The sequence below is a fragment of the Neocloeon triangulifer genome, unplaced genomic scaffold, assembly GCF_031216515.1.
Source record: "Neocloeon triangulifer isolate White Clay Creek 2 clone unplaced genomic scaffold, ASM3121651v1 ptg000014l, whole genome shotgun sequence".
Taxonomy (NCBI): domain Eukaryota; kingdom Metazoa; phylum Arthropoda; class Insecta; order Ephemeroptera; family Baetidae; genus Neocloeon; species Neocloeon triangulifer.
In genome coordinates this window covers 28,805,747-28,818,083 of record NW_026775556.1, presented here as the reverse complement: position 1 = coordinate 28,818,083, position 12,337 = coordinate 28,805,747, and the positions used below count along the sequence as shown (strand labels likewise).

At 33.1% G+C, this 12,337-nt stretch overlaps 2 protein-coding genes across 2 annotated transcripts in view; one reads left to right on the top strand and one right to left on the bottom strand.

Moving 5' to 3' along the window:
* Window positions 1-708: 708 nt before the first annotated feature.
* LOC132200434 (X-linked interleukin-1 receptor accessory protein-like 2) lies at window positions 709-3,316 on the top strand. The gene is made up of 7 exons (XM_059625896.1): window positions 709-905; window positions 1,358-1,439; window positions 1,581-1,729; window positions 1,785-1,931; window positions 1,996-2,130; window positions 2,192-2,364; window positions 2,423-3,316. The coding sequence occupies exons 1-7, from the start codon at window positions 722-724 to the stop codon at window positions 2,645-2,647; spliced, it is 1,095 nt and encodes a 364-aa protein (XP_059481879.1). The 5' UTR covers window positions 709-721; the 3' UTR covers window positions 2,648-3,316.
* A 266-nt stretch (window positions 3,317-3,582) lies between these two features.
* The window catches only part of LOC132201984 (uncharacterized), a 43,452-nt gene continuing 34,697 nt past the window's right edge, over window positions 3,583-12,337 (bottom strand). Inside the window, exon 3 of the mRNA XM_059628558.1 lies at window positions 3,583-4,078. Coding sequence (XP_059484541.1) covers window positions 3,583-4,078 — 496 coding nt within the window. The remainder of the gene's footprint in view (window positions 4,079-12,337) is intronic.

Below are 12,337 nucleotides of genomic sequence, written 5' to 3'. Positions count from 1 at the left end.
CTTCCTGCTTCTTTTTCATCTTAATTAAAACCTGTTCTTATTGTTGTTGATATCGATGGTGCTGCATACTATGTGATAATGCAAATTCTATAAGTATCAAAAATGGAATACTGTTGAAGAAATTGAGAGTATACTTGATTAGAAAATATATTTTTTATTATTAAATTTAGCAAACCCTGATTTTCTATCATTCGTAGAAGATAGAATATAGAAATAATAAATATTATTATTTCAAAAATTTTAAACCCTAATTTTTTTAATCATTACCAAAACCTATGAAGATGGCCATACGCTGTTTCTGTTTACAATCAATTTTCATTGCTGCATAGATTCCTCATTTAACAGCATCAGGAATAAAATATAAACGAAGAGATCGGGCTTTTCCTTGAAGCAAAAAATTGTTTTTATTCAAAAACAGAATGGCCCTATCCGGTCAAGGTCTGCGACCCTATTTCATGAGCAAACGCGCTGCTCGGCTGACAAATACAAGAATTTTTCTGCAACAAGGAAGGAAAAGCCCGATATCTTCACTTCCATGATCATCTCCTCGAGCGTCAACTTCTTCAAAGGAATATAATGCTTTTGAAAATAATATTATGACTTCTGAAATATGTGAACTATTGACTTTATTATTTTTTGCCCTCGCGCTGATAATAAAAGAGCGCTTGACGTTGTTTATCAACACTGTTTCCTGCTTTGCCGTTTCAGTTGACGCTGAGCCATGAGGATGAAAAGTCTTAATCCTTTTGCTTCATTGGCATTGATTTCCATTTTTGAGGTTGTGTCATCGACAAAAACATGCAACCTTACCAGCGATTGCAAAATTTTGGAAACATCAGTCCTCTATCAAGAGGCAAAAGTGGGAGATACTGTAACTTTCCAGTGCATAGGAGTTTGCAACAATAGTAAGTTAAACTTAAATCTTACATCATAACATCAACAGTTTTAGAGATTGGAATTTTAGGATTTAAAAACTGCGTTTCTCTTGTTTTATAGCTGAGCTTATTTTATTAGATTATATTTTCACTAAAAGCGAAAAATTTCAATTTTTTTTTTGTTTAATTGATGTATCTATTATTAGTATTATTAATCTCGGTTGAAACAAAAATTGAAAAAAAAGAGAAGAAATTCTTTTTTGTGAGTGAAGAAGCTCAGCATTTTATTTCCATAATTTTATTATTAATTTCCCCAAAATCTGTGGCGAAAAATTTTACATTCAAAAATGATCCATAAGTTCGTATTTTGTATTGTATAGTGCCAAGTTATTTAGCTGTGTTATTTGTAGTTTGAACTTGCAGATTTAAACGCAAAACAAAGCTTAATTAATTTGAGATGCTGATTTTTTGAATATTTATAGACGATAATAGTTGGGTTAACATCAGCTGGACTTCCGAAAAATGGATTGAAAATATGCGTTTATCAGGAATAAGGAAAATGAGGTATATTTTTGTTTTACAATTTTTGAATTGCCGATGTATGAAAAATAAACGGTTGTTTACAAATACTTTTATTTTAAAGTATTACACAAATAAATTGGATTCTTTTTGAATTAAAAATAAACTAACGCTTTCTTCTTTAAGCATTGGCGATTGCAACGTGCTAAGCCTGAATCTGACAATTCACGTCACTAGCGAGAAAGATTTTGAAAATAGTTTGAAATGCCGAATTCAGGACGAGTTTACATCCACATCGTCTTCGGAAGTAAAAGATGCTGTATTAAAACGAAAAAGTATGTTCTTGTGGCACGAATATTGAACTCTTTAAAAGAAATTCCTTTATTACAGAGGACCCTGAAATTTCCTACTGGGCAGGAATTATTGTGGCCATCACTTTATTTTCCTTTACACTTTTCGCGGCAATACTGATGTACGTCTTTAACCTGGAATTGAGGCTAATTTACAAAGACAGATTTTCGTCGCTCAACACCAACGGTAGTAGAATTTTTATATTAAATATGAAAATCAAGGAGCAGCTAAAAAACAAAAATCCTTACAGGAAAGTACGATTTGTTCATATGTTACCAGTCAGACGAAGAAGGTGAATTTGTAGCAAAGTTTATTTTGCCCTGCCTGGAAAATATTTTGGGATACAAGTGTTTCATCGTTGATAGAAACACCGCGTGCGGGGAATGTGGGTTTTTAAAAATTTCAAAATAAAATGATTATTTTAATTTTAAATAGTATTCATTCAGGGTTGATGGACGTTATTTACTGCAAAATAAAGCAAAGTCGGTGCTTCTTACTAATCGTTTCTGAAGGAATCGCTCAAGACACGCTATGCAAATTTGCATGCGAGCGCGCTGTAGAGGAAGCAAAGGGGCCTAGAGGAATGAAGCTCATCTGCGTTAAGCCACCGACACCTAAGGTAGATATAAAGATGAATATAATTTCGGTTTTGTTTTAATTCTTTGATCTATTATTAGCGCAAGAAGTCGCGATTGGATACAGAATTGGAAGAAAATTTTGCAGGAATTGAACCGTTGAATATGATTTGTAAGCTCGGCAGACAGATTCCTAAAGTCGATCCGAAAGAGAGCACAATCAAGGAGAAAAATCGGTTTTGGAAGAAATTGTGTCTCCAGTTGCCGGCCAAAAGAAACTTGGCATGGCTCAAACTTGGACGTAGAGATAGAGAGATATTTATATAACAATAAGATATCTTATGAGGATGAGAATTACATTAAATTTGTATCAGTGGGGTAGTTGCGCAGCAGAGTTTTAGCTCAAAATTGTCGGTTTTTGGTGGATTTTTGATGAAATAAAAATCAATTTCTAAAAATCGTTTTTAGACAGTCGCCAAAAGGAAAAAAATTCCTATAAATAACTGCCGATAAATTAAATTTTGCATTTTTTTTATCGAAATGATTTTTTTTATCTCATTTAAAAAAAAAATGTATTTAATGCAGGACCAAGGTGGGTTTCAGTCGACTCAAAATCGCATGAATCGTGCACATTTGACATTCTTGGAGCTCTAAATATTGTGGAAAACCATAATTGTTATATCCCTTTATCTAGTTTATCCGAAATGTAAATTTTTAAAATTAATTTAATTAAATTAATTTGCAACTAAAACGTTTTACTCATTTTTATAGTACCTGTTAATATAGTGTTATTATTATTGTTGTTTATTTGTCCACATTGTTGAATTATTATTGTTAATATCTAGTTTTATAAATGAAAACATAACTATTCGAGGCCGTTATTTTTTGCAAGTAGTTTTAAGGTGATTTTTTAATCAAAAATGTAAAGTTTTAGCATAATTTATTATTACTTTTTAAATTGTTCACGTTTAATATTATTAAAAGATTGAAAGTGTAGATTCGCGTGTTTTACTAGTAGTGCCTATTATTAGCTTATGAACCCAAAAATATTAAAAAAAAAAAAAATAAATTGGGTGGTGCCTTCTGTACCACCAATAAAGGGCACAAACCGACAAGACTTTGTCTTGGCCTGACCCTAAAAATAAAAAATAAAATAAAAAAATTATTTCTTACTTACGCTTTTGTTAATTCTAAAAAGTTTTAATTAAATTAAACAAGAATAAAAAATAAATATGTATCAATAACACATACAAAACTTTAATTTATTCCACAAATTCGCCGTTGCAAAAATTTAAATGAACACAGCTGCAGGCTGAGAAGGAGTTGTCCTTGCTTTTGTCAATCATGCTTCTCAGCAGTTGATTTTCCCTGTCGAGTTTCGAGGTCATCGCAATGGACATTTCAAGGGTCGAGTCCATCTTGCGGGCACCCTTGGCGTACTCCTGCACTTTCCGTTCGAGTTTCTTGTTTTTCTCGCGCTCCACCTGCAGGTCGCGTTTGCTCTCTTGGATTTGCCGCTCGACGTTTTCCAGGGTGGCCAAAAGCAGCGCGGTCAAGTCACCGGTCCTCTTTTTTTGACCGCACGAGTCAACGTAGATTCGGTTCTGCAGGGTCTTGTCCGAGACGACGACGGTCAGCGTTCGGTGCCACGGCTGCTCTGCAAAAGTGCTGGCGATGAACGACCCGATCAAACTGCACAAAAAATGGGACGAAGGGACACTGGGCATGACATGGTAGCTTGTCCAGTGAAGAAGTTTCCTGTATGCGAGACAAGTTTGAAAGTCAACATCAAAACAATAGAGCCAGTATTCAACAATTCTGTTCAACACTTTTCCAACAATAAATTGTATTACTTTTTTTAATATTCGTTCTTATTGTTGAAATAATATGTTTCACAACACACAAAAACAAAGCATGTAATGAAAAAAGTAGGGTTTGTTTTCATAAAAGAATACTTGTTTATATTCAAAATAAAAAATTCAAAGAGAACAAAGCCCAATTTCTTTACTTTCATGTTTCCATGATCTTCTCCCCAAGTGCCAATTTCTTCAACAAAGTATTTGTTTCTTTTAGTTTTTTTTATTATTATAGGTATTTTAGGAAACAAACAATAACTCTTCAATTTAGTTGTTTTTTTAATAGATTTCTTTGCATACAAAATTGTTGAGCAAATAAAAACATTAGGTTATGGATTTTTTTTATACTGTATTAATATTATTTACTCTACTCAAGTCCTGCAATGTGAAAAACAGTTTTCTAGCTGGTAACAAACGTCTCTACACGTGTTCACGAAAAATTAGTTACTCTAAGAAAGATTTTTTTAATAAATTTTAAATTTAAAATTATTTATAAAAATTTGACATTAAAAGGAAACCGGAGGATTAAGCTCGCTGTCACTTCAGAAACGTTACTTTGATTATTTATTTTATTATTTTAAATTTATTAACTCAATTTTTTACAACTTCGTGCCTATAGGTAACATGTTTATATAGGATCTTTTGAGTGCACATTAATTCATGACAGATTTACCATTAGATTACTCTAATGGATCCCTTTCCCGCGGGACCGGCACCGTTTTCTTTAAGAGCAGCGGGAACGGGTCTGGACGCGGGACCGAGAAATTGAAGTTAGTTGCAAAGACAAACCAGTTTTCAATTCCCTGTTCTGTCAAATGAATTTAGTTTCAAGCCAAGTCAAAGTTAAAAGTTTTTGAATAGCATATTTTTCTAATCGCAAACTCTTTTTCGCACATTCTTTAAGAAAAATATATATATATATATATATATATATATATATATATATATATATATATATATATATATATATATATATATACATAGTCGTAAATAAGTTGAGAAATCAAGACAATATTTGGAAATTTGAGGATTCATATAAATTAAGCAACCCGCAGTACATACGAGTAGTGCTATTTGCATAACACGAAAACTGGACGATTAATAGCTGATTGCAGGAATCGGGACTCGGGACGTATCCGGGAATTTCGTTTAAGGCACTCCCGGAAACAAGACCAGACTCGGGACATTGTTTGAAAAAAATTCGGGAACGGGACGGGAAAATTTTCAAAAATTGGTCCTGTCAAACACTCTACTTAAAACGCCGGAAGTTCCAATAATAAATCATATACACATAAGATATAGAATGGTTCTCTAAAACTCCAACAAGCATGGGAGACATAATTTTTTCATAACCAAACACATGCGCAGCTCCGAGTTGAAAAAAAATCAACTTGGCGTGCTTCTTTTGTATTGATGCAAAAAACGTTCAACAAGAATTTCATCGCATTCCTTTTCCGCTGGGTGGTATATTTTTCCTCCTTCTGCACCACATATTTGAATTTATTCCTCATACATATACGCACCAAAAGGGAATACGAAATTCTTTTGCGGTCTCTATGTGGCGGTGGCCCAAGAATTTATTGCAAGTTTGAAAATAATATTTTCCACTTAAAAAGTTCCCCTGCGCGCGGGAGCTATAAAGTTGTGTGACTTATTCTGCTTGAAAGTTTCACTCGCGTATCAAAAACAAGCAGACGCAAACCATTAGGGGTGCTCGCGTTTGATACATGAGTGCGCGGAAGTGTGTGTGTGTGTGTGACTTGGAGGAACAAAGTTAGACACGAGCAAAAATATGGAATGTTTAGTACTGCACCCTCGGCTTTTTGCCACGCGTGCGTCTTTGAATATATACGAGACGCGAGTTAGTTTCGAGATGAAATTTCGCGGAAGAGTTGAACTAGGCAAGAAATAATGCCGGCGTCGTTTTACATGAGATACACACACACTCGCGGAAAACTTTGTTAATTAGATATGCCTGCGAAGAAGTTGCCAGGATGCTCGAGAGTGGGAGGAGATCCGAGCTAAAATGAGCACGGATCTCAACTTTAATTACAAAGTGTTGTAGCAATTATCTTGGCGTGTGCTGTAATGTGTTAAAATGTTTTCAAGAGTATTTTGGATATATTTTATCAGCTCAAAGCTTATCTCGGGACGTAATATTATTAACATGAAACGAGCAGATTGTTGTAATATGTGCAAAGAAATAAAACGCAATTATTAATTAAAATATGTGCATTAAATAATGTTGCAGAAATTAAAGTTATAAAATAATATTATTTTAAGTATCCATTTATTCTCCATTCAATGCTTGGAAATGCACAATATCAGCATCTTACATTAAATCATAGTAAATTAAATTATAATTCTTGAAAAAAAATTGTCATAGTTGATAATAAAAAATAATTTTGGAATTTTAAGTTAATGAAAATTATTATTAAACTTTTAATTCAAGAGACATTTTCGATAAAACTGTTATAAATGATTATAAATTATTTAAAAAATTTATTTTAAATGACAAGAAATAATGTTAATTCTTATTTCAAATTATTTTTTGACGCTTTTAATGTATTTAACTAAAACGCAACCTTTAAGAATCAATGAATAAAATATATTGACACTTGACACTATCATGAGATCTGACAGAGCTGACGTATAAAAGAGTTAATTTAAGTATTTAAATGCAAAATTATAATTTATTACTCTTATAAGACAACGAGCGGAATGGTGCAGCATGAGATATTTCTGACTTAAATTTGCAAGACAGATAAAGGATATAAATTATCAATATTTCCTTGCTGCATTAAGCTTATTCAATCTGTCAATTTTCTGTGCACAGCTGATTTTCTTTAGAAGAAACGCGCGCTGCTGCTGCTGCTTCTTATCGCAGACAGTTCAAAGCCCAAGAAAGAGTTCACGCAATAAAATATATATAATTTTTTTTTCATATCAGTCATGATTAATATCGCATACTCAATAATAAATTGTGTGGGTTTTCCCTTTTCAAGGATGGAAAAAGTATAAGCTACGCAATAAAAATCCCTAAAAAATCATTAATAGAGCAATTTTTCAACAGATGCGATGACGGAATCAATAAATGCAAAAATATTAAATTCATTTTAATCTTATTATTTAAAATTTGTGCAGATGAATTTAAGTTTTGAATATGCGTTTTAAGTCAGTTTCAAATCTAACAATAACAAAATTAATTAAATGCTAACACTGGAGGTGGATGTCATGAACAATTATAATTTTAAAAATAGACGCCAGAGACTAAATGTAAATTTTATTTTTAAGCTTGTGCATATACCGCAGGAATTGTGGTCAGGACTTAATTTTGATAACATGTATTGTGGTTTGTGGTAACAATCAGATTGCATTAAACAAGGAACTGCTTTATTATTGTTATTGCGAAGTTTAGAAATAAATTCAAAATTTACACTATTAATTGGATTTTGATTTCAAGTAAAATAAATGTAATTATTTTTCTTAGTAGAAAACTTAACATGAAAAAAATAAAAATGAAATCATAGTAGATGGCTTGACTGGCGTTTATTTGAGCCGAGCCTGAAAACAGTGACAAATTTCAGAGCAGCATCTGTTTTCATCTGGCGCGGCTATGATAACAAAAAGGGCGAATCTCGGCGCGCAGAGCTATTATTTGATGGCTAGATGGAAAAGTTTCCAGTGGGTGCCCAAAGTGACAAGTGGCGAGGCGAAAGCAGTGGATTACCAGCGCTGGACGCCAATAAGCAAGAGTAACAAGGCTTGTCACCACCGTTCATGTCACCCCAAATGCACTCGCCGCCCAGTTCGCGGCCGAGCATGAGTAGAAAAAGAGAGCGACCAAGGTGGTCTGCGGCGCCAAATCGAGCCGCGCCAGCCAAAAAGTGTAGCGAAAACTGTCAGCACCCTTTTTTGGGATAAAAAGAGTAGAGAGGAAACGAACGTTTCCTGTAGGAAAAATAAAATGAGCGATTTCGCGTGTGGTATCAAATTACGATCATACTTTCCTTATTGACTTTCCTTATATTTTATATTTTTTAATCACTATAGAGTGAAATGTTACATAAAAAGTAGTAAGCTTTGAATGAGAAATTCACAAACAACGGTAAACTCTATAATTGGAATTAGGCTTTTCTTGGATTATTTTAGTCGTTTATTCAGCAAATCAATCTGAAATACATGTTAAAATTTTGTTAACAAAATATTTTCAGGGTAAAATTTTAGATCGGAACTGATTAAAAAGAAAAATGACTTATGAAGCATCGCCACGATTTAAAGACTCATTGCGACGCGCCTCATTTGCAACAATAGTAAAAAAAAGAGAGTAAATAAAAAACAACAAGAATATAACGATTCAAAAATTTGAAAAAACTCGTCTTTGCTATAAAATTTATGAGTATGAACAAAACGCCTCAAACTATTAAAAAAGAATTGAAGATTTCATTTATTAATATGTACTTAATTTGCTAAGATATTTAACAGTTCACGGATGAAGACTATAAACTTGTGGAGCAGGATATATATTTTTATCGTGTAAAACGATAAACAACTCTAACGAATCCATTGAGGACAACCCGAATATCAATTCAACATAAAAACAAACTTGACAGCCTATTTTTTGTTCAAGCGATAAATTCCCTAGTGCGACTGAAGTTAAATATTTCTGGCTCTGGCGCTAATTTGAAATTCAGATTTCGGAACGGTTCGCTCTGTGCCTGGGAAAAATGAAAAGTTGTGCAATTTATGGCGCGGCACGTGTTTGAGAAAGGGGAGTTATGATAATGCACCCCTGTTCTCTCCAGCAGTTCGCATTAAGGGTAGTTATCTTAGCATTTTCTTTCTTTCTCTTCTGAAAAGCTGAAAAGTGTCCAACTTGAGAAAAATGAATAAATTTCAAATTTCCACTGAGATTCAAATTTCAAACGGCAGTTGCAGGTTTTTAAATTGGTCTGCCCTAACGAGAGCTTTGGGTACCGAAATAATCAGGGCCTTTGGAGGCGGCTGAGGAGGAAAGGGAGCGACTTCCAGTGATTATTATTCTTCTCCATTCCAATTACAAAGGGGCAGCCAAGTGAAATAACACAGCAGTAGTCTTTTTTTCCGTACTTTCTTTGTCGAGGAAAGAGTGCGGTGCAGAATAAATAATACGAAAAGGAGAGATCTTTTTAAGAAAGAGAGAGACAAGAGAGACAAGAGAGCTCGCTGCCTTCCTGGGTTGTTATTACAATTTTGTCATCCAGCGAGGAAAATAAAATACACACAACGAAGAAAGAAAATTGTCCTCCGCAGTTAAATTTTTTGCTCGGAAAATAAAATTCACTTCTCTTTTGCTTTGGAGCCAATCAAAAGCTTTTACTCGACGCCGTTATTCAATATAATATTCGTTCGTTATATTGTAATGGAATTTTGAAAGGTGAATCAGTGAAGCATGATTAAGGATTATGTGCCGCACTATCTCCTGCCGGCAGCAGCACCATTCTCTGCGTGTGGATGTGCGTATTTATGGACCTCCATTGTGCAGTTTATCAAAATTACGAGCCGCTTTTGCCAAGCACGAGTGTGTGTGTTTAAACAAAATTTATCCAGGCACGCTCCTTCCTTCAGCATGACCGCTTCCCCATTCTTCATTTCCGAGGAGCTGTGAAATATATTTTTCCAGGGACCATTTTTCAATTTCAGGCTGCGCAGCTTTTCGATTGTTGTTATATAAAAAAAATGAGGATGATTGTCAAGGAATTCCGCCTATTCAACCGCTGCTTTTTTGCACCTTGAAGTGGCCCTTCAGAAAATCCGTGTGTAATTGGTGCTTTACCTGACAAAAGGACAACACTTGAAAAATTTTTACTTTTCAAACGAAATGGCTATTCAAGAATAGTGATGAATTCCTGCTCATCGTTTCATGTTTCATAAAAGCAGCGCAAAAAAAAATTGCATAAAAGTAATTATTTGCCAAATTATTTATTTTCCATTCATGGTACATGCAACGCAAAAAAAGTACACTGTACAAAAAAGCGGAATCATCAACATAAAAAAGTACAAACATACAAAAAAATGCCGAAAATACAGGAGTCGGAAATTAAGTACAATGCTGAAAATACATTAGAACAAAGGAATTAATTATTTTGCTAAGCAAATCTCTTTTATTTTTTTTATATTAAATATTTAAAAATTTTAAATTTAGCAATGATCATTTTGTAAGAAACCGCATAAACTATAATTGAAATAATTTGAATTTAAAATAAACAGCAATATAACGAAGAAAAATTGCGTTTTTCTGAAAAAGTGGAGCAAATAAAATTGCATCTCTTCCATTAAAAAATTATACTAAAAATTTTTTATGTTCAATGTTAACAGTTGATGAAATAAAATGTCATCAGGGATTTCCATGGCTATAAATTGTGGGGAATTTCCGAGATGAGAGAAAAATGATTTATCAATTAAATTTTAAAAATATACCATATATGAGAAAACGAATTTCGATTATCAATAATACTGATAATACAGCTTCCTCCGGCTGACTGTGCGATAAATACTTGCTGCTTCCTGTAATTTTTATAAATGTTAACAGAGTTCGCAGTCTCTAAATAAATCGGTCCTGAATCATGCAAATTTATAAGTCAAAGGTTCCCTTTTTTGGCGTGGGTCGTTCAAAGCAGAATTATTCTGTCGTAATGACAAGGAGCAGAGTATATTGTTGGCCCAGAAAAATACCTGTTTGCTCAAAAACGACTCTCTTTTGGAATTCGCCCTTTAATCTCATTTTTATCCCTCTTGCTGCGCGCAATTTTTTGTATAATAATAAAAAAGATTGGCAACAGCGTTTTTGATCTTCAAAAAGCCGAGAGAGGCAAAGAACTTCTTCTTCTTCCCCTTACAGTGATGTTGAGAGAAAAATCTGTATGCAAGTACAAAGTGGTTGTCGGTTTTTGTGTGCTGATAACAGGGTACGGTGCTTTTATTCTCATTCTCTGTTGTATTTCCCCATAAATCGTGCGGTATTATATATTTTCGCTCAAAGAAACTCCTCTCCGCGTTCTTTTCTATTTCCATTTCTATATGAAAATGTGCGCAGATATGAGCAGACGGTAATAAATGTCACGTGCTTTGTTGTTTACTTTGGATAAAAGATATTAATAAAAGGGAGCAAAGGGCGCAACCTTCATAAATTTTTATTGTGCTTTGTGCGTCTGTGGAATTCCCAAAAGGCATTTAGATAACTCTTTCATTGGTACACTTGACCTGGTGATGAGATGATCAGTTCAATATTTTTTTTAGTTCACTCAAAAGCCAACTATATATGGCTCATTGAGAGATTTATTCAATTCTGATTCAGATAATAATAAAACTGAAGACAACGTTGTCAAACTCATTTATGTATTTAAAAAAAACACACACTTATGAAACCTTTCTGCTATTATCACCAAATCTAAATTTAAATACTGTAATTAAACTTAAAATGGATTTATTTTTTACTATTTATAAATGGCAATATTTGTTGTACAGATTTATTGTCAAAGGAATGAAGGAATCTAAGGTATTTCATCAAATAATTTTTATTTTTGATGAAAATAAATGGAATTTGAAAATCAAAGCTGTCACTAACTTACGAACAGAAATAAAATTTAAATCTCTCTATTTATTTATATATATATTACTTTTTTTAGAGAATTTATGAAAATCAGATGAAACTTTTTAGACGCTTTTGTTTAAAATAATTCTACTGCCAGGAATTTTTCCAAATGAAATTGAAGGCAAAATTGTTGCTAGTAAAGAAATGTATACTTTATCACGACTTGATAAGCACATAAATTTAAATTTACATTTCAATTCATTTGTGTTCGTCACAAGCTTAAATTTAAGTTAAAGCCTGGTCGAGACCGTGAGATTATAGCTGGGGGAAAACGTGGACCAAATCTACGAATGGAGGTCAATCTTATCGTTGCGTTCTAAATTTATACGTTGAAGGCAAAAAGTGGCCGGAACTTTTCATCCGCTATTGATTTTAAAATAATCGATATATTCTTTTTTCCTTGCTAATTCTCTTCAGGAATTATTTAAGTTCAATCATACTGACAATTAATGCATTAAAGCATTAAAGAATGATAATAGTGAGATTGAAATTTTTTCCTTAGATTCGTAATTAATATAATGAATTAAA